This window comes from Meriones unguiculatus, chromosome 4 (assembly GCF_030254825.1).
Source record: "Meriones unguiculatus strain TT.TT164.6M chromosome 4, Bangor_MerUng_6.1, whole genome shotgun sequence".
NCBI classification, from domain to species: domain Eukaryota; kingdom Metazoa; phylum Chordata; class Mammalia; order Rodentia; family Muridae; genus Meriones; species Meriones unguiculatus.
Genome location: NC_083352.1, coordinates 10719370 through 10742105, shown reverse-complemented (window position 1 = coordinate 10742105; position 22736 = coordinate 10719370). Strand labels below are relative to the sequence as shown.

Here is a 22736-nt window from a genome sequence, read left to right as displayed (position 1 = left end):
AGTTCCCATTTGTATTCACCATCACATTCTTTTTCAAGGGAGCATTCTTCCTCAAAGGCCAGTGTTTTATATGTGACAGACAAACATAAACTTCTCCATTAACATGACTTCCACACAAAATGTGCCTTGTGTAAAACAGAGGTTTGTATCCCAGCCTTGGTCTGAACAAAGAAACCAAAGGATGTCAAGGAGCCTGAGGATTTTTCCCATAGATCACCATTTTCCACATGCAGTGATTTAAGTTCTCTCTGAAGTGGAATTTATTCTTAGCAGATATATTCAGATGAGGGACCATTGTATTTGCTCTGTGCTTTATAACAAAATGTTTATTTAATTTTGAATAACTAGCTTATATTAGCAAGACATATGACTTTTACATGTCCTTTAATGTTTTTTTTCTTTAATATTAGCAAATACTGAAGTGACATCAACTTCTATAATTTTAGGCAAGGCATGCAGATAGAGGCCCCATTGTCAAAACTCACATAGGACTGTAATGAGCCTTGAAGACTGACACAAGAAATGAAAGCATTTTGTAGCTGTTAGCTACAAAAGATTTATCTTAGCTGAGGAAGGTAGGAGCAGCCGTCTGTAGAGAGATAATACTTTACTCATCGCTTCCCGGAAACCTCATGTCCTAATTCCTTATAATCACAGAACTAATGGAGTCGAGGTACTTAAGCCGCTTCCTAGGACTCCCTGAGCACTGGGGCCCCCTTCTTGGAGCTTAACTAATGCTGTTTTTAGTATCACATCAGGTCCTGGAGGGGCCAAGCAGCTTGCCAGGGCCCCAGCAGAGTTAGAGTTCATGCCGAGATCAGTGGGACTGGAGACTACTTGCACTGCAGGGTTGTCAACAGTATGAGACCTGTGACATGGAATTAAAATGCATGTATTTGTACCAGAACATGGAGAATCTGCACAAAATGAGACATTTAAATCCAGAAAAAGGCTAAGTCCCTGATTTTCCCTACCAAGTATCACCTGTCCTTTTGAATTGCAGCATTTGCTGATAGCTCTCTTCACAGACTGCTTACTGAGAGGGAAATGAGAGCATGAGCAAGGTAGGGGCAGGAGACGGTCAGGGCAAAGGTGTCAAAAGAACCCTGAGTCTTAGAAGTAGCTGCATCCTGGCCATTTCGGAGCATAGCAAGCCTGGGGCTGGAGAGATGGCTCAGTGGTTAAGATCACTGGCTGGTTCATCCATGGGACCTGAGTTCAGTTTCCAGTAACCACATGGCGCTGGAACTCCTCTGGCCAATGCTGTGCATACCAGGTACATACATTGTACAGTGACATATATGTACAGCCAAAATACCCATATGCATATTTTTTTTTAAACATGGCACACTGGCTATGGGTTTCTCTCAGTACCCAAAAGTAAAGCTTTAGGGAGATCTGGTTTGACGCTATTCTGCTGGCTCTTTTCGTAAGTGCAAGGCTGACATAAGCTGGCAGTTCTCACATCACCAGGAAGTCATCCAGTGCCCAGTATCTAGATGCTCATGGGATACAGCACACTACCCCTGCCCTGTGTTCAGGATGGATAACAATACTGAAGACGGCATCTGTCTGTCACTCTAGTTTGGTGCCAGGTCTCACTGATGGTGGCTATGCCAATTTTCTGAAGGGCTGAGGATCTATAACAGATGCCCATATTTTATGACACTGCATTTATTTTATTTATACTCCAAATCAAACGGGCCTTCCCAGAAATGTTACCATCATAGAACACTTATCTTCCTGCCTTTGTGACCATTAGCTGTCTTCCATTTATGTCTTCCTTGTTCGTGGATTCCTATACCCACCCTCCTTTCAGCCAGAGGAGCCTTTGACAATTTCAGCTAGAAAAGTGTTTGGTTTAGCCCCATACTGATGTGTCTTCAGCCTAGTGCAGGCCCAGACACCACACCTAAACAGAACCTACATGCCACACATAAGTCTCACCCACTGGCAGCTCCCTGCTAGACTTCTCTCTAAGTTATAGACAAGCTGGGTTTCATCTGAGCTGGTGTCTACAATTATAACTCACAGAAGAAGATATCCTCAAGTTTGAAAAGTTATTCATTAGCATGCAGACTATTTAAACCCAGGTCCCAATGGCATGTCTTAAGAAACTAACCACAGTTAGTAGGCTTGGCTTTTACATATCATCTCATATGAAATTTGCCATTGTTGGGCAAAGTTTAAGTCCCTGCTGTACATGCTCAGGGCTTTCTGACAGAGGCTTCTGAAAATATGAGCTGGAAACTTAAATAAGAGAAGTTTTTTATGTTTTACTCCAGATAAGACTGACATCATTTGCATAATTAGTTGAAAATACATAAAATTGTCTTTTTAGCGAGTCACAAATAGCCAGATTTGGCAAATATTGGACACAGTAACATAGTATGTACATAATTTAGATACAGACTTACTATCTTCATGGCATAGAATTTTCTGGAATAAATGGTTGTGCAGAGCTGCAGTCTCCATTGGAAGGGGCTATAAGCATGGGGCTACTAAGGTCACTGGAGCCCCCATAATCGGAGAGAGCTGGAGCATCCTACAGCAGAGAGAGGCTATCATAGTTGTGAAACTTCAGGCCAGTTCCTTACTCTCTTTGGCTTTGTTTACATCTGTCAGATGGAGGTCATCTGAATACCAGCATTTGTGATTGCTTTGGGCTTCAGGGATGGTGCTCATTCGTTTACACACAGCAGGAGCACAAGTGAACCATCAGAGGAGAGGGAGCAATACTACCACAAAAAAGAAGCTGTAGAGCTAAAGTCAACCCAATGCCTGCTTACAATGCATTGGTAAACTAGCTGGCCTTGGCTGAGGGCCTAGTGTCAAAAGGCAAGTCAAGAAGCATCTTGATCCTCAAGTATCCCACAGTGAGGAGGAAGGCTAGGCCCCTGGATAACTAGCATCCATTCCCTGCATGACAGACTATTGTTAGATATCATCCCCAGGTCTATGGGCTTTCTCTTTCCCAATGTGGTCCAGTGAGCTGTGTTAGATTGGGTACCTGTGCTGAACAAAAAACTCCAGGAGACTCCTGTTGTCTTTTGTTGAACAGCCACCTGTGGAGGGACGCTGACAAGCATGAGTGGAGTGATTCTGAGCCCAGGCTTCCCAGGCTCATACCCCAACAACTTGGACTGTACCTGGAAGATATCGCTGCCCATTGGCTTCGGTGAGTGAACCAGGAGACATTCTACTGAATAAAGTCTTCCTGGGTGACTGATGTGTAGCAATCCATTGGCTTAACTGTGTCTTTAATTGAATGTTGATTTCAGATTTAAGTAGAACATTGACAGAATAGCACTGAGACCGAAAGTTCTTTTTTTTAATTCTTTATTAATTATACTTTATTCACTTTGTATCCCCCCTCTAGTTCCCTCCCTCCTCCTGTCCCAATCCCTCCTTTCCTCCACCCTCTGCATGCATGCCCCTCCCCAAGTCCTCTGATAGGGGAGGACTTCTTTTCCTTCCTTCTGATCCTAGTCAATTAGGTCTCATCAGGAGTGGCTGTATTGTCTTCTTCTGTGGCCTGGTAATGCTGCTTCCCCCTCAGGGGGAGGTAATTAAAGAGCAGGCCAATCAGTTCATGTCAGAGACAGTCCCTGCTACTATTACAAAGGAACCCACTTGGAGACTGAACTGCCATGGGCTACATCTGTGCAGGGGTCTTAGGTTATCTCCATGCATGGTCTTTGCTTGGAGTATCAGTCTCAGGAAAGACCCCTGTGCTCAGAAGTTTTGGTTCTGTTGCTCTCCTTGTGGAGTTCCTGTCCTCCCCAGATCTTACTGGTTCCCACTTCTTTCATAAGATTCACCATTTACCTGCAAAGTTCATGATTTCCTTGTTTTTTTATTGCTGAGTAATATTCCATTGTATAGATGTACCACAATTTCTGTTCCCATTCCTCCATTGAGGGACATCTGGTCTGTTTCCCAGCTTCTGGCTATTACAAATAAAGCTGCTACAAACATGGTTGAGCAAATGTCCTCATTGTGTACTTGAGCCTCTTTTGGGTATATGCCTAGGAGTGGTATAGTTGGATCTTGAGGAAGCACTTTTTTAAAAATTCATTCAGCCATGTGGTTCTCTTCAACCCAAATTTAATTTGCCGAATGATGCCATAATGTGACATCCCTAAGTCATCAGTCTCTTGATTTTTATCTCTTCCTGTTCTCATCTTGTCCTGCGAGTCAGTAGTAGTGACTCTTTGTGGCAATTTTTAGGGTTCTCTTCATGTTATGACACCTACTAAATGCAATATAACACATAAATTTGGAAATATAGTATCTTATTAACTGTTTGGTTATGTACTATCTTGATTATTTTTAATTTTTTATTAATTGCACTTTATTCACTTGTACCCCCCTGTAGCTCCCTCCCCGGCCAACTCCTCCTGTCCCCCTTCTCCACACATGCCCCTCCCCAAGCCCACTGAAAAGGGAGGACTTCTTTTCTTTCCTTCTGATCCTAGTCTATTAGGTCTCATCTTAAATTGATTTAAGAATTTTGAGATGTATCTAATTCTTAACTTTCCAACTTTCAGTTTATCTGCTTTAGAACATTTGTAGCTTTGATATGGACATAAAAACCTTATTTTGCTCTGATTTCAGAAGCACATGACTTTTGTGAAAGTCTCTAATTCTCTTCCATGCCATCTTCACTTACCTACCTTGTGCCTTTCTTCTCACTGTAGTCCCTTCACCTGGGCTTCTGGTTTCTCTCTTTATTCTAAAGCCACAGTGTAGGTGCACCAAAGTAGGGACAGAGTGAAGGTCTCTGGTGGTAGTAACTAGGTACCAAACACTTGGTATGTGGATAGGGAATGACCAGAAGCTATAAATAAATCATTGGTCAAGACGATGGTGGAGTTTCCAAAGTTTTTTCCTTGAGGAGCTTTGCTCATGACACAGCACATAGATAAAAAGCTGTGGAGAAGACATAACCGGCCAACTTACTCATTAGAGAACACCTAGAACCATGCAGTAGGATTAAGGCCCTGCATGGCTTAGCTATCTTCTTGAAGGAAGATGTTGTCAGCTAACATTTGGTTAGATAGGCAGATAAATGGAGGGCTTCAAAGGGCAGCTCAAGAGGGCCAACACATGGAATCTTGACTCAGCACTTCTTAGAAGCCATGTGGCAAAAGACAGGGAGGAAGACAAAACCCATGACAAAAAGTTTGGTGGCTTTTCCCTGGAAGACATCACACTGTAGACATGCATCAGAAACAGGTTGCAGAAACAATTTCACCCAAGTCTAACTTAGTGAATCAGTAAGTAGTTGGAGTCACTATGGGAGTATGGTTGAGGAGTTACTTACAGGTACATAGATGCCTCAAAAGCTGCTACTTCATTAAAAGTCCCACCACAACATGGACAGCAAATCTTTAGGGCTACATCTTTGTAACTCCATGGACAACTCACTTAGACACTAAGAAGCCTCCAGTTTACAGCAGCTCTTACTGCTTATGTATAATATTGTGAAGGGGCTGTGTGAATCTTGTAATATCAGGAACTTCCTGAGACTTCTGAGTTTCACTTACTTCCAAAGTCTTGTAAATTTTATTTGCTTCAAGAGCCTTATTAAAGACCCTTGCTCCTTCCTACAGCAGGTGTGTTTTAATTTAGAGAACAATGCTCTATACCTTCCTCTGGCTTTTATATCTTTTTGTTTCTTTCTGGCATATTTCTCTGCACTTTGGGAAACAGGATTGGATGATGCAAATGCCTGACTCTTAGGCTGCTGTATCACATCAGTAGTCACTTAGTCTCAGAAGTTTGACCAGGTGTGAGTCTTAGCACATCTTTTATTATTTAAAGAAGTTCCCTTCCACGAGTAGTTGAAGCTGACAGCAATAGGAATCTTTGTGTACAAACATAAATTATTAGAAGCCAACTTGGTACACAAATCATATCCGTTTAACAAAACAATAGCCGTTGCTTGTGCACTGAAGCTTACGACCTCCCAGGCCTGACTAAAGTACTGGATCTAAATTCCCTCTTATGGAACCAGCCATCATTCCTTGGAAAACAATTGATATCCTTGACAATTGTGCCATGATTGCACCGGAAAACACACCGTGACTAGAATGTTGATACTGTTGAATGCTGGCCCACAGCCAAGCAGGACAGTTATTGACAGTTCTTCCCCAGCATCTCACATGATACTTTCCAGCACCATGAAAGGCAGTCAGCAAGGAGGGAGTTTTCAGTTCAGTCTCAGCCTGATGTCTCAATGTCCTGCCGCTAGAACATGCAAGGGTCTTTAGCAGTACCAACTTCCTATCAAGTTCTGGCATACACACAGCGGCAGTGGCAATAGCTTTATGGTTTATTAGGTCTCAGAGGACTCCTTAGCCAAAAAAATTGTATAGGTAGATAGCCCGCTGCTAGCACTAGAATTTTCATTCTACAGTCATGCTTTCTTAGAGTGTCTTTTCCTACCCACAGTTTCTTCGATTAAACTCCCGGCCTTTCCTGTTCTTCAAGACATTTTTACAAGCCTGTAAGAAACCAAAAATTAGAATTATGTATTGGTGACTATTTACTTTTCTACCTTTACTGCCTGGCCTAGGCTAGGCACCAACAACCATTTAAGTAATCTCTGTCTCAGCAGCCACCTCCCCCACATTTGAGGGCTATTATTTTTTCCTTTTTACTGATTTGGACTGCTGTGTGTGCTGCTTTTGGTGAAGTGAAATCTACTTAAAATCTCTGGGTCTGTTTTCTTGAGTATGTCTAAAGGTGCAGTTAAGGGAAATGTCACCTAGCTATTCTTTTGTTGTTGTTGTTGTCTTTCTGTTTGTCCTGACCCTTTTCTTTATAAACAACTGTACTGTGATGTCACAGAATAATATCCTAAATTATAAAATGCCCAAACTATCTGGTACTGTAAGGAAAGTATAAAACTTCCTCTATAATGTATGCTACACACAAAAAAAGATACGTTAAAACTCATAAATTCCATCATCCAAATGACTGCTTTGCTCCAAAGTCATGGCCATATTACTGTTTAAAGCTTTGTCAGAGTTGGAGACAAATCCTTTATACAGTGGACTCCACACTGACACGTGATCTTCAAAGCATAACTACATCAGATGAAAGAGCACTGTGTAAATTTCAACACAGATGGACTCTTAAAGATTGCTCTCTTGCTATATTCATAGAGTTTTAGAATATTCTGTGAGACAATGAAAGGATGCCTAGGCTGTGTTTGTTCTAATCCCTTCAGTTGGGCTCTGTAATGTCAAACTGGAAGGAATTTGTTAAAAATTAGATAGCATACAATCCTGCTTTAAGAAAGATTACTGTTTTACTTGCTGACAGGTATTAGGTAGTGTGATATATGGCTGGATACTTTATCCCTCTTAAGATGGTAATTTTGCTCACAATATTATAATTGTTGCCAGTCCACTTCCTTTACAAGTTTAATTCCATGGGAGTAAAAAAGCCACCTTTCTCCACTGTTGAGATGTTCACTGTCTTTCACCTGTAAAATTACACTGACAGTAAGCATTGCCTCACTTAGAGATTTTGAGAGAGAAGTTAGCAAATGGGCTTCTGACAGGGCAGTTGGCCTTATACTTAGCAAACTACAAGGCCAATAGTTTGATGTGTGTCTCTCTTGCAAGTTTTCCTTGAAAGAGTTTAAATTTATAGAATCATTTAGTTCTTTCTTTCCCCCCACAACTCTTTCCTTAGCTCTTCTTCATGGTTTTGACTTTTTATAACCCCCTTCATTGGACACTTGGCATTTTCTCTCTATCTACTGTTAGTTAGGCTCGTGTAATTTTTCAATATAGGACATAATGTAGTCAGTGAAAATTCAATCTTTACCACCAGAATAAAAAAGGGATGGGATATAACTCAATGGCAGAATGTAGGAGACCCTGGGTTTGCTCTCTAGAAATGTATTAGAAGACAAGGGGAAAAAAGTAATTTCCCTTTTATGTTATTAATATTCACAATTTAGGTTTCATTGCCAAACTCATTCATGTATTTATTCAAAAACCAATGTCATTGGGGTTCTGTTTAAGATTTTCAAACAAATTAAAAGAGTTTAGAGCCAGCATTCAAATGTCTAAAGGCCACGTACCACAGAAAAAAGGTCTAATCTGCCTTGATTTGTGCTTTCTCGTAAACTATCGACCATAGTTTGTTCACACAAATCAATGAGAACAATATCCTGGTACATGTTGTACTTTGAACTTGGCCTTGAACTTGAGTATGGCATGATATTTATCACACCAGGTTCCTTGGGAGCCTTTGAAACTTGCTTTGCATGTGATACAAATAAACATAAGCCCTGCTGATGCAAAAAAAAAAAAAAAAGACTTGGTTAATATGAGAATGAGCCTCAAAAAATTGATACATTCATTGTGTTTGTGCATGTATATACATGTGTGTGATCACATGTCACTTTACATGTGTAGAGGTCAGAGGACAGCTTACAGGAGTTGGTTTTCTCCTTCCAAGTTGATATCAGCAATTGAATATATGTCATCAGGCTTAGAAACTAGCACTGTTACCCAATGGATCATCTGTAAGACCCGAGAATGTGTTTTAAAATTTGTTTCATATTTTTAATTTAATATTGACGTCTCCTTTGATAAAACCCTGATTAACATGCCATGTATAAAGCCAGCCTTAAGTTACCGTTCTAAGAATGATGCCCGTGCCTCTCTGTGATATGGTGCTGACTGTATTCATAAGAAATTGACTTATGGATATTAATTTCATAGACAGAGATCACACAGAGTTAAGCTAAACCGAGATATGTCTTCAAAGATATAGCATTTCCTCCACTATGCCCCCCTTTCTTGCAGAGATTAAGTAACAATTCCTTGACCAGCCACAGTCTTTGATACATTATCATGAACATTCTGATGTTTGTATGTTTTCTCATAGGTGCACATATCCAATTTCTGAATTTCTCAACTGAAGCCAACCATGATTACCTGGAGATCCAGAACGGCCCTTACCACAGCAGTCCAATGATGGGCCAGTTCAGTGGCCCTGACCTACCTGCATCATTGCTGAGCACTACACATGAGACCCTCATCCGCTTTTACAGTGACCACTCACAGAACCGGCAAGGGTTTAAACTCAGTTACCAAGGTAAGCAACAAAACAGATGGATCTGCAGATGCTTTTTATATTGCATTCAATCCTAAACCTTCCTGATTGGTTAAAGCCTTATGTAGCCAAGTTGATTCCCAAAGCATGTTGGTCTCTGACTTGTGGTGGGATTTTGACTGTCTGGGAGCATGGGGCTAATAATACAGAGGAGAAGTCCTGAGGCAGGTGAAGCTGTCACCCAGGCCCTGCCCTCAGCCTATTCTCCTCTCCTCTCTTTTCCTGACACCATGACACACCTCCAGTCATGGGGTCTTCTCTTCTGTCACTTGTCCCTTATAGTCCTTGTCTCTTTAGGACATGGACTGGACCAGAAGAGTCAGCTAATATCAAAGGCAGTACAGGCACTTGTACCATCTTTCAGTTCAGCATCATGCCTTCTACCCTGTTCAAATTACATTAGTGTCTTAATCACTAAATTTACATTACTAAATTACAATAGTGCCCTAGTGCTATGAAGAGAAACCATGACCAAGGCAACTCTTCTAAAAGAAAGCATTTAATTGGGGCTTGCTTATAGTTCCATAGGTTTAATCCATTATCATCATGGCACAAAGCATGGCAGCATGTAGGCAAACATGGTGCTAGAGCAATAGCTGTGATTCCTGCATTGAAATCCCAGGCAGCAGAAAGAGAGTGCCTGTCATTGGTCTTTGAAATTCAAAGCCCACCCAACGTGACACACTTCCTCTAACATGGCCCTGTCTACTCCAACACAGCCACACCTCCTGATCCTTACAATCCTTTCAAACATGTCCACTCCCTGGTGACTAAGCATTCAAATATATGAGCCTCTGGGGGACATCCCTATTCAAAACACCACAATCAGGAAAGAGAAGCACTTCAGAAGCAAAGCATTTTCTTCTCTCACTCATCCAAACATGAAATCACTGAGAAAATTTCTGCTCAGTTTATCTCACAGCATCCTTGCATTGTCAGAAAGCTCAGCTTTGTATTACATCTGAAATCATTTTGTTGACTTTCCTACAAATATCGTTAAAGCAAATAAAGTTGAAAATGCCTCATGGTTGACTCATTGCTCCCCCTTTGTTTCATAAACAATCCACAGAAACAGGGCTTTGACCTTTTATCAGAGTGACAAGCTAGCGTTAAGGGTGATTCTCTAGAGTTGTTACTTAAGTTCTGTGGAAAATGTAAAATGTTTTCAAAGACTTCCAGAGGCAGGGTCTCTAAGAAGAGGAATCCAGGAAGAAACGTTTGTTTGTTTGTTTGTTTGTTTGTTTGTTCGTTCTTCTTCAGGGACCCCTGCAGAACTCAGATCATGTGCACTCTGTGGAAGAGCTGCGTCTGACATACAACCACGCAGATCTTCTTAGGGTGAGGCAGGCTTCACATACATATTTCCATGTGTGGATTCCATTAGTGCTTCTACCCCCATCAGGACTCAGGTCCACTCTCTCTGAGTGACCAACAGTGGAGGCATGACTTGCTTTGCTGGTAACTTAGGAGTCCTTTGGGATAGAAAAATTTAAGTCCAATCTTAGTTTGTTGTCATGTCTAGTGGATGTGACTGATTACTGAGTCACTGCAGGATTAAGAGCTGGCATGCCAGTGGAGAAATGTCTCACTTTAAGTATCCAAAATTTGAGATGTTTTTATCTTTTATTTTGTTTGTTTGTTTATTTACCTGCATGAGAACTAGACTAAACCAACAGATACACTAGGTCTTCTCAAAGTCAGGAATCAATTGCCTGTGCAGAGGTTAAATAAACATTCCTCAAGAAAGAATAGTGTAGGAGAGTGGTAGCCACTGAAAATGTGCTCCATGCTCCAGTACAGCATGGTGCCTGGTTCATGCAGGCCCTCAGTGTGGCCTGCGAGTTCAGTACTTGAAGATGTTTTCTCACAAATCCTAAAGAACCTGCACCCTGTTGCCTGTGCTCTTTAGGGAAGTTCCTACACTATGTGGGTCTCTTCTTTACTATGTTTGGTTCTATGCTCTTGAGTGTTCATTAAATGTGGTCAACTTCAGTCCCTAGTCATTGAACACATTGTAAACTCTTGTCTACCCAACCCTTGACAGCACAGGTGCTGGCATTGTCTCTGTGTGTACCATCTTGGCAATGTTTGATTTTGTAGTGGGTTCCTTTCTGGACTTTGCTTCTAAAAGCAGCAGGCTGAGCAGGCTGTAGGAGAAATTTGAGTTCTCTGTTTTGGCTATTACTCTCACTAATAAAATAATTAGGAAAGGGAATTTAAAGGAAACTTGGTGATAATTTTATTATAGTTTAAAGGAGAAACAGCTGAGCAGGCAAGCAGGCAAACTGTAAGTACTGTCAACTGACAGGAAGAGGAAGAAGAGAGAGAAAGCTGTTTCTTAAAATCAGCTACATATGTAATGGGAACAGCCTCTGGAAAAGAATGAGAAAGCTCAGAGCACCAGCCAAAGCAGATCCAGGCTTTGGAAAGAGAGGAAAATTTAAAAAGAAAAATGCTATGCTTTCAGAAATGCAGGCAAGTTTTACAGGAGTAGAAAGAAGTGGGTCTATCAAGAACATCACTGAAGGAGTGGCTTCTGGGAAGAATGGGTATGTGATCTCTTTAAAAGGATAATTATTCCTCCCAACCTGTTAGCATGAATTTAGGTGTACCAGCCTTCCTGAGGGGTGGTTTCTTTGCCAGTGATTGACGGGTCCAGCTAGATTAATTTTTAGTTTGATTTCTTGGCTATTGGGGAGGACAATGGAAAGTAATGTTTTAATCTTGGGAGCCGTACAGAATGTAGTATCTCTACCCAGGGCCAGAAGTAGATTTCATTGTTTAGACCAGAATCCAATTCTAAAACTGCCCACTAGAAACCATTAGTTTCTAGACTAGATTTTTTTCCTGCCGTATCCTCACATGTAGCCTCCAGGCAAGGGTATTCATTTTAAAAAGGCAAACACAGACCTCCATTCTAGTATCTCTGACCTCTGGCCAGGACAGAACCAAAGACTTTAGTTTAAACACTTCTGAAATCTCTGGCTTCTGGCAAAAATGGATTTGTGTGTGTGTGTGTGTGTGTGTGTGTGTGTGTGTCCTCTTGCAGAGGACAGTCCAGATTCAAGTCTATGTACTCACACGGCCACTCACAAATGTCTGAAACTCCAGTTCCAAAGGCCATCTTCTGGCCTCCTCAGGCATTGAACACTTGTAATACACAGACATGCATGCACAAAAAACACTCATACACATAAAGTAAGGATAAATAAACCTTTTGAAAAATCCACATTTTTTTTTTTTTTTTGCATTTATTGCAAGAAACTCGTGCGCTATAGCACATATATGGAGGTCAAAGCGCAACTTGCAGGATTTGTTTTTCTCCTACTGTGTGTTGCAGAGCTAGAGCTCAGGTCTTAAGGTATAAGCAGCAAATGTCTTTACATAATGAGCCATTTTGCTGGTGCATCTCCCACTTTGAGACCAGTCTTGCCTTGAACTTACAGAGATATATCTGTCTATGCTTCCTAAGTGCTGCAATCAAAGGCGTGTGCCACCATGCCTAGTGCCCTTTTAAAAACAGATCTTATGATCATTACTTGATTATTGAATCCTGAAAAGGACTTGATCATCAAAACCTACAAAGGGCATGATTTTTTATCATGAGTTTCTTTCTGCAAACTATAAAATAACAGAGATGTAGGGATTACCTACTAAAAGAGAATATTAAAAGGAATTTAAGCTTATATGTAATGTTCTCCCATAAGGTGTTGATATACAAATCATTCCCGACTAAAGGCTTACCTCTTCTGCCATTCTGTGTTATTGAAAAGAAGCCTTTTAAAAAAACACTAACAGTTTCCCAGTTGTAAAGGGCAAGGACATAGCACTGCAGAGGAATGGCTCCTTTCCTGGACAAACAAAGCGTTTCAGTTTGGGCAGCATCTGTATGGAGTCTTTTAAGCTTCCAGGTTCTGTGTCTGTTTTCTTGGGATGAGAGTGAGTGCCAGGAGGTAGCCTTGTCTATATACATGTGGCTCTAAGATCCATTCATGGCACAGATGTGATTAAGGAAGGTGCCTATATGGAGCCAGCTCTACTTGAATTGAGGTTAAGGTTTGAGATCTTTTGGGAGCTAGCTTCCCTCCTGTGCTTCTGGGCCTTTGCCCTACGGTGCTACACACTAGGTTAGGCAGCATGGCTGTTTGTGTCCTCCTCCTTCACGTCCAGCCTGTGTACCAGAGGATTGATAGACAGCATGCTTTATGACCCTTTTGGGAAGAACTGCACCATTTCAAATGAGAGTCTGAACATACAGACTCATGTGATTTGGCTTTGGCCTGTGCAGAGCCCTTGTTTCTCAGGCTGCCTTGAGGATACAAGAAAGGTCTAAAGCAATGTGTTTAAGAGTGAGGTTCTCATGGTGATTATAAACAGAGGGCTGGGCAATTAAGAGTAAACACCACAGTTTTTCTGAGTTTGCCAACCTCTTTACCCTAAGGCAGTGGCTATCAACTTGCCTAATGCTGTGACCCTTTCATATAGTTCTTTGTGTTGTGGTGACCCCGCCCCCACTATAAAATCATTTTGTTGCTATTCCATAAGTGTAATTTGCTGCTGTTGTGAGTTGTAATGCAAATATCTGATATGCAAAATATCTGATATGAGCCCCTTGAGAAAGGGGAGTTTGACCTCCAGTGAAGTAGCAACCTACAGGTTGAGAACCAAGGCTCTAAGGAACATTTCAGAAAGAAAAGCAGACCAGCCCCAGGCTTAGGAGAAGCTCTCTTCTAGGCTCACATCCTCCAAAGGCAACGCAAGGCTCTATCTGCCTAGGTGACGGGTCAAAAGGCTTCTTAGAAACCCTGGGTGCTAAACTTTGGAAGAAGCTTTTATCAAGTTTGTATCTTAGAGAGGCTGTTCTTAAAGATGCGATTAAAGATGGAGCTGGTTTCCGCCTTCCACCTTCCCGATGGTGAGTGTTCTCTGTCAGGAACAATTCCACATTTGGCTAAGGCTGAAGATCTGGCTTGCTTCCATGTATGTGGACCTATCTACATTGCCCACATGGCACGCTGGGGTTGGCTACCCAGAGGCTATTTAAGCTGTGGGCTGGCTTTCCCCAGGGTCAGATGATTGTTCAAGGTTCCTGAATAAACTGCATTGAAAAAAAAAAAAAAAAGATGCAATTGGAGGATCCTGTCCTGCTCCCTATTTTCTCCGGCTTCATATGTCTATCCCATTTGCTTTCTGAGTGAAGAATAAGAAATTCTAGAGTCCCCCTTTTTGTTTAGCTTCTTTAGGAGTATAGGTTTTAGTATGCTTATCCTATATAATATGCCCAATATCACTTATAAGTGAGTATTTACCATGTGTGTCTTTCTGCTTCTGGGTCACCTCACTCAGGATTTTCTAGTTCCCACCATTTGCCTACAAATTTCATGATTTCTTTGTTTTTAATTGCTGAATGGTATTCCATTGTGTAAATGTACTGTCCATCTTGTTCAAGACTCTTTTCACGTCTGTTTGTAAGTGAAACCACCAAATTAGACTACTCTGTTGGTAGAAAGAAAAGTTTACTGGGGAACAAGCTGCCAAGGCTATCTCTTGGGGATAAACAGAGGCAAAATGGAGAAAAAGGCAAGCAGATTTTTATATTATAGTCAGATTTTTATATTATAGGAGGGGACTTTGAGCTTATGTAGGCTGTTGCAAGTGGCTGAGAGCTAGATGTCTGTCCTTACCAGAGATAACTGACCTTTGAGAGGGATTAAAGGAGGTACAGGTAAATAGAAACTTCCTTATGAGATTCCTGAGAAATGCTGAATTTAGGCTTCTGTTACTGAATAGCAGCCCATCTGTTTACCTGGTCAGAGTTACTCTGTTTAGGATATTGTTGTCATCAGCATGGCCATTTTATTGGCCCACTTTGGACCTAACACTGTTGAAGTATTAACATTCATTACTAAACATTATCTTGTAATTGGTTACCCTAGAGTAAATCTTAGTGTTAATTAGCATGATTTTATTATCTGAGCCAATAAAAAAAAAACTATTACATTGTTATGTCTCAAACCATTGACCAACTCCAGCAGAGGCAGCACTTTTGAGATACCCCTCTCTTGAGTCCCCCAATTCTGTATCTAACATTTCAGTTTCCTTGAAATGCAATGGAGTTAAAGCCCTCAAATACAGAGACTTATGCTAGTATTGCTTTCCAAACTACTTCATCTCATATAATTTTACTGTTTTCTGGTTTACTTTGGACAAATTCCAGGTCTCTAACCATGATTTTAATCCAGACTGAATTATTTGTAAGCAGGTAAACCCCATATGAAGCCTATCTAGGAATCACCCAGACAAGCAGTCACATATTGCTATGGTTTGTGATTTTAGAAATTTCTGATGTCTCGAACTAGATGCCATGCAATTCTAGGGGTGCCCACAGTTTGGCTCTTCCTTCTTTTTGCATATTAAAATTTTGAAGTGTTTCCCAGGATAAGACATTGTGGTTCACGGAAGGCCCTTCACTTTTTCATGGAGGCAGGCTCTGACTCCATGTGGCTGTGCTCAGTGATGTTGTTTGCTTGCTAGGCATTCTGAAATCTGGACCCATGAATACTTTTAAAGGACAACCGTCTAGTCATCTAGTTGACTGAGCATATATTTTATCTATTTGACACTTGGTTTTAAAATATTCATATTAAAGATGTCACTAAAACATAATTTATTATAATTCATTTTTTATAACTAGAAAGCATGAAAATCAGGTATATAATGAAGATGACAGTATGAACTTGAGACATGCTCATTTCTCATATACTGTCATATCTAACAGGGATGATGGTGCTGGTTTACTAGTGTTTGTCATTGTATAAAGTGTAGAAATTGGCAAGCAGACACTGACAATGATTTGTTATACATGGAGGCCTCCCTAGTTTCTGCACAAGATTTATAAGCTTTGGGTACAATCAATAACTCATAAGAAGATGCGTATATCATGAGGACATGTCCTGTCATTCACAGCGATGTCTGCAGTGAGTATCTTATTCCTCAGCTTTGTCATGTATTCTTGACTGCTTAAAGGTCAAATATGCTACTTGTGGTTAGAGCTGTCTGGAAGCTAAGTTACTTAGAAAAAAGACTTTTCTAAAAACATGCAATGTTTGTGTCACATATCTCAGTGCGGCACTGGGAAGAAAGAGACTGTGGCTATTTATTATGGAGCTAGGTATCAATCTGAAAATGAAACAGACATTAGAACAACCACTGCTGGTTCCATTGGCTTTTATAGGAAGCAATTATAAAACATTGAGACTGGGATGGATTATAGATGTTGTCCTAGCTTCACGCAAAGGGAGAAGCTACATGCTACACTACTGTGGTGCTTGGATTGTGAAACATTATCATATTGACTAACTTCTGTTTCCTTTAAATATGGTTTTCAAAGATGTTAGTCTCTCTCTCTCTCTCTCTCTGCTTCATTTTCTGTGTTTCTCTCTCTTTCCCCTTTCTCTCTGCTGTATTATAACGCCTCCTTGAAATAATAATTGTTCAATTATGAAAACCTTAAAGGTAACTTGTGTACTTCAACCATCAAAAGTAAAAAATATACCCAGTGTCATTTTCCTCACTTTTGGTTATAGGCCATGGTATGTGGAAAATCTGCTTGTTTATGAGTACAATGAAAAAGCTTTGAATTTTTGTGTGAATTAACTTCATGTGTGTTTATGGGGTGGTAAAGTCTGCTGCAATTAAACAGCCTCTCTGTACACTATGGATTGCGGAGTTTGTTGTGATATACGAGTATGCACTAACCGTTCTTAAGGACACAGTCATCATTTACCAAGGAAGTGGATGTACTTCTGAAACCCTCCACTGCGATACTATGAACAACTTGGAGTTCCCTAGGAAGACGTAGGAGGGACTTCCCTTGTTTCCTATCCCTCTCAATGTGAGGCTCCAGGCTGAAGAGTGAATGCTCCCAACTATGGGCAACAAATGGCTGCATCCTTCCCATCCTCCTCCAGGGCATCCTACTGAAGTTCCTGCTGAGCAGAGATTCCCATAGCTCTAGACCAGACTCTTAGAGAAGCAGGCCCAAGTTTCAAGGTTCACCACCTTCCTCCCCTGGGCTCTCCTGAAGGAAAAGGGACCATTTCTATCCTCCTGCTTTACCCCCTCCCCTTTGTCACCTCTAGAGCAAAGGTCCTTTGGGTCAACATAGAAAAGTTATTTTATGGCATGAAAGTTTTTTATGTACCCCATTATGTTCCAGGCTGTGAGAAGCAATTTGGTTAAAGATGCCCCAAAGAAGGCTTCAGGGAGCCCAGGGTCTGAATTGGGTTGTAACTGTAACAGTAACTGGATTGCTTTCATCAGTAGATAACTGGGAATAGAGGTCACATAACTGGTGAGATCCTGCACGTAGCAAGGATTCCTGAGAGACAAGATGGTATCCCTGGTTACCGAGGGAGGGTGCCAGCTATCTAGTCTTCAAGAGCAGCCAACTTGGATAACTCGCAAGCTTATGTGTGTGCTTGACTGAGAAACTGTGGGTACCACCATCTGTGTCTTAGATGCTATTAGGAAAAGAGAAACCTCTTTTTCCAACTATTATAATAGCCTGCAGCTGTTGGCATCAAATCGTGAGTTTCAAGCTGAAAGGCCACTTTAATTCCCCAACTCATGCCTCACACAGAGGCTGATTATGTGGGTAGAAATGGTTCCTGCCTTCAGCCCCAGCTTCATCCATACCTAAAGAAAACCCAAATATAGTTCTTAAATTATCCAGCAAGATTTACGACAAAATTAATAAAGTATAGTGTGTGTAGGGGGTGTGTGTATGTGTGTGTGTGTGTATTATTCATTAGGCATATCTATTGACTCTGACCTTGTTTATTTTGTTCAACTGTGAATGATACTTGTGTGTCAAGCCTCCAGGGCACCACTAAACCCTGAATGACACCCAAAGAAGACTAGGTTAGATTGCAGGTAGTTTCATTTGCTTCTTTCCTGAGAATGGGCAATCAGCTTTCATTTTGCTTTTTTCCTTGGGGGTGTTACTAGCAGTCTTATTGACTGCATTGAAGGGTGTTTTTTTCTCTATCACATTCATCGAAAACTGGGTTAGAGCAGGTGATTTCATTTAAAAAAAATGTATATTGAAAAAGGATCTTTGTCCACACTTGAGCACAGCATGGAATTGCCCTTGGAAAGTCTAACTCTACAGAGTCATTGAGGCTCAAGCAACTTTGTGAGGGTGAATGGCAGGCACAGACACAGTGTGGATACATGCCCCCAATTTTTGGGAAAAGGCTACATCTGCAGCCTTCAGAATGGTGAGGCCCCTGAGAGGCAGAGGTGGACCTGTGGTTTGCAGAGCTCTCTCAGGAGAGACACGCATGACAGACTGTGGATGCCAGGTAAAGGTGTGTGAGTGTGTGTATGGGGGTAGGTGTGGATCAGGGTCTTCTGTCGGAATTCTCAGTCCTGTTAGTTAAAGAATTTACAGCTGAATCAAACAGAAGCTTTTAAGTCCATTTTATCAGAGTTTAAAAGAAAAAAAAAATGTCAGAGCAGGCAGCTGTAAATCTCAGCAGCTGTATGGCAGAGGCAGTGGAGAGGGTGAAGTGGAAGTCATGCCTTTAAGGCAGCATGAAGGTCAGGCACATGGTGGATAAGCAGCCCCATGGCAGGGAGGGATGTTTTAGAGAAGAGTAAGGAAGCCCAAAATCTTGGGCAAAAAGCCCAGAGTTATAAGGGAAACATGTTTGGCAAGGAGATAAGAAGGAATGAGGTTAAGTTATGCTTTTCTGACTAACCCAAGGAAGCAGAATGTATATGGCTACAGACCATAATCTTCTACACTGGGGTTGGGTTCTAAGAAGGAAAAGTTCAGTGCTTCATTAATGGTGCGCCTTTCTCCTTAGCATGGCCTCGGGTGAGTTCACCTCCCCTTAGCCAAAGTAACTGAGCCATTCAACTGGAATATTAGGTCTCTGCCAGGCCAGAGAGTCCAGTGTCTTGAGCAGTAGGTTATTCTACACTTTAAACATGTATATTTAAGTCCAGATTCTGCATAAGAGAGAAAACATAAGTTATATCTTTGTAGCGGAGCTCAGTTTCTTTGCATCTGTTTTCCTGTGCAGGGCAGAACCCTGGCCCCTGCAAGTGAACTCTGCTTCTTTTAGACTGTTTGTTCCCTAACCTACTGTAGGAATGTCATCTGGAGAGAGCCTTTTTCCCAACTCAAGTCCATGTAGAATCCAAGGCCAAGGGTTCTTTTGAGATATCTGAGATTCCAGACTCTCTTCTAGTTCATGTTTTCTCGCTCACAATCACTGAAGATGCTTTTGAAGTTTCTTAGAAATACTGCATAATTGCACATATAACAATTATTAAATCCAAGTGTGGCTGACAACTCAGTTTTTTTAAAACCTGACAACTCAGGTTTTTAAAATTGCTATCCACAGGCAGTTTCAACCATGGACCTCTATTGCCATCTGTGAAGCATCTTCCTGATGCTGAAGATGAATGGGGGGATACACAGTGGAATGAGTCCTTTGAGTACAGATGCACCCTGGCTCACATTTGACTCCTATTGTAAGCCCCTACTGTAAGCTATCCATTGTTTACTTTCCTCATCTTGATGGCTGAATACCCAAGATGAACAATGTTAAGGAAAGGGCATTTTCAGAGGCTCAAGCCATGTGGTCACTCAGCCCTGTGCTTGGGTAGAGCATCAGGGCTGGAGTGTGTGGCAAAGGAACCTGAAGAGATGGCTCAACAGTGGTTAGAGCATGTATGTTTCTTCCAGAGGCCCTGAATTCACTTTCAAGCATCCATGTCAGGTGGCTGAGCCACTTGTACCTATAGCTCCAGGGGATCCAACACCTCCAGCCTCTATGGTTACCTACAAATATGTCACATTCTCATAGAGACACACCTATACACATGATTAAAAATAAAGGAAACAGAAAGACAAGACTGGAAACTCGTGTAACCCCTGAGATTCACCCGAAATGTCAACTCTCTCTGGCCACTTAACCCTTCCTGAATTTTCCACAACTTCCTCTAATAGAATAGGCCGTCAGCTGGGGATTGTGTTAAAACACGTGACCCTTTGAGACCATGACAAGCTGGCAGCATTGTAAGCTAAAGGTGTGTTAATACAAGGGTCTGTGGAGCATCTCAGATTAGCATCACAACCTACGGCAGAGCAGCATGGCTGGTTTCTCCTAGCAACTGCAGAGCTGCCTGGGATCTGAGGCTCCCTGTCACTACCCACAGTCACAAGAGAAGATTGTGCCACTCAGTAGTCCAGGAGAAGAATCAAATCAGGAGCTGAAACTGTGGTATCTCTTCTACACCACTGTAAACTAGAAGCACTTACTCATGAGCCCTGTGCTGTGTGTGTTCAGTATTATGAGACCATATGTCAGATGTTATTTGTTTAGACTTTTGGATTACTTTCATGTAAGCAGTGCTGAAATTGACATACTTAAACATTTAGCTTTTTCTCCTTCGAAATTATCCTCAGGACAGAGATTTCTACAATCAGTACTGCTAGAGTAAGTACTGAGCACCGTCTTCCCATGGCGCTGTCCAGATTGCTCTCCTGAAGGGTTATGACCAATTATGTTGCCTTAAGTGGGAAAGCCAATGACCCATGACTACTGCACAGTGTCACGCTGAAGAGAAAGTATGCCACGGTAGCACCTCCCCAAATAAGAGTAAACTATTGATAATAATGAAATTTTGTAATCCTTAATGTTTGGCAAACACTCTTCAAGAGCCTCTTCACAGAAAACACATAGATCCCTCAGATTCTATCCTCTGTTGGACATGCCCACCTGGCCTCCTCCCACAGGGCCTCCATAGGAATGCTGAGATCCCAGCATGGAATACCATCCAGCCAGTACTCAGACCTGCATCTTAGGTCCAAGCTTCTTTCCGTCTCCCACTCTAATGCTGTGGCTTCATTTGCTGAATGTCCTTGTGGTGGGCTCATTCATTTCCCCCATGCTGCTGTGAGCCTTTGGTTTCATTTCTCCTATGTCCTCTTAACTTCAGGTAGTTCATACAAAGACAGAGAGTCTTTGTGTTCAATGCCTCAGAGCCCGAAGTACTTTTAGTATTTATTTATGAATTCCAAGCCACACTCTGACTTCCATTGGTGGGATGGACAGCTAGTTTATATGCATTTCATACTTTGTGATCCTCCCCCATCTTTTCCATTGTCCTTGAGTGTTTTGTTGTTGGTGAGAGGATACACAGGATTCTTGCTCTTTCTAACGTTGTCTGAGGGTCTCATATGATCTCTGTGTTAATTACCTTTGTGTCACTGTGACAGATTATTAGAAATAAGCATTTTAGGGGGAAAAGGGTTTATTTTGGCTCATAGTTTTAGGGAATTCAGTCCATGGTTGCCTGGGCCCTGTGTGCTTGGCCAGCACGTCATGGTGATGAGATGGTCTGGAGAAGGCAGTAAACTTTATGGTGGATAGGAAACAATGTGCAAGAGAGGGAACTGGGTGAGTACAATCATCCCAGTCACGCACCAGTGGCCGTTCCTCTAGCTGGACCGCCACCTCCCAAGCTTTCCACCGAAGCCTTCCTACCTGCTGAGAATCAACACATGAGCTGGTGCACTTCATGAAGTGTGTGTGTGTGTGTGTGTGTGTGTGTCTGTGTCTGTGTCTGTGTATCTGTCTGTAGGCAGGGTGGGTGTTTAAGCATTGCCCTGCATAGCTGTTTCTAAGGTCTGTCCATGTGGCTTTGAAAAGGGAGTCAGGATATTCTTATATGCATAGGTAGCTCCAGAGAGATAGCAGCATGGGTAGGAGCCTTCTGTGGGGGTAGTGTTTAGCTCTGAGATTTGACTGATGGGTAGACTAGCTCACATTCCTGATTTTTGGGTAAGCCTATAGCCATAGCATGGGAGCAGCACAAGCTGTCATCCTAGAATCTTTACTTGCAAATATTTAAATATTTAAGACAGAGTCTCACTCTGGAGTCCTGGGTGGCCTCAGACTCACAAAGTTCCAATTGCCTCTACTTTCTATGCTTCTATTAAAGGCATGAACTACCACACCCCGAAAAACATAATTATTCTAATGATAAACCACAATAGTCATTACAGTGTTTACACAAAGAGTAATTGCTAGCTTTGTGATTCCACGGTTCCATTTCCCTAGAAATAATGAAATGAAGAGCATTTCCTATATTATCTGTACCGAAGGATTGAGTTAAACAAAACAAAGCATGGTTTGCCCCTGGAGGCACAGAGAACAGTGATGTGTCTCCCTTGAGGAGAAACATCAGGTTGATGCTCACTCAGCATTTCAGACAGGCCTTCCTTTTTGCTATCTCTTCTATTACTTTGTAACTTTGTTTATGCATGTTATTTCTTGCTAAGGTAATAAACTTTTTCAGCATGCTTTTGTGTGTGTGCTGTGATTCCACAGATGCACACACTAAGGGCATGGGAATATAATTCTCCTCCTACTAATTGTTACTTGACTCATCCAGGGTGACATCCAAAGCTTGGAAGAGCCAGTTTCAACGTCCTCAGGAGCTGACTACACTTACATTCTTATTCCTCCTCTACAGTCCCTTTGAGCCCAACACCTGCTGGGATCCTGATGCTGTCT

At 41.7% G+C, this 22736-nt stretch overlaps 1 protein-coding gene across 2 annotated transcripts in view; it reads left to right on the top strand.

The window, feature by feature from the left end:
* Positions 1–22736, top strand: part of Csmd1 (CUB and Sushi multiple domains 1) — a 1585983-nt gene that overhangs the window by 1444910 nt on the left and 118337 nt on the right. For both annotated transcript variants that reach the window (XM_060381443.1, XM_060381442.1), the window contains exons 40-41: positions 3062–3178; positions 8914–9123. In XM_060381443.1, the coding sequence (XP_060237426.1) occupies positions 3062–3178; positions 8914–9123 (327 nt within the window). The remainder of the gene's footprint in view (positions 1–3061; positions 3179–8913; positions 9124–22736) is intronic.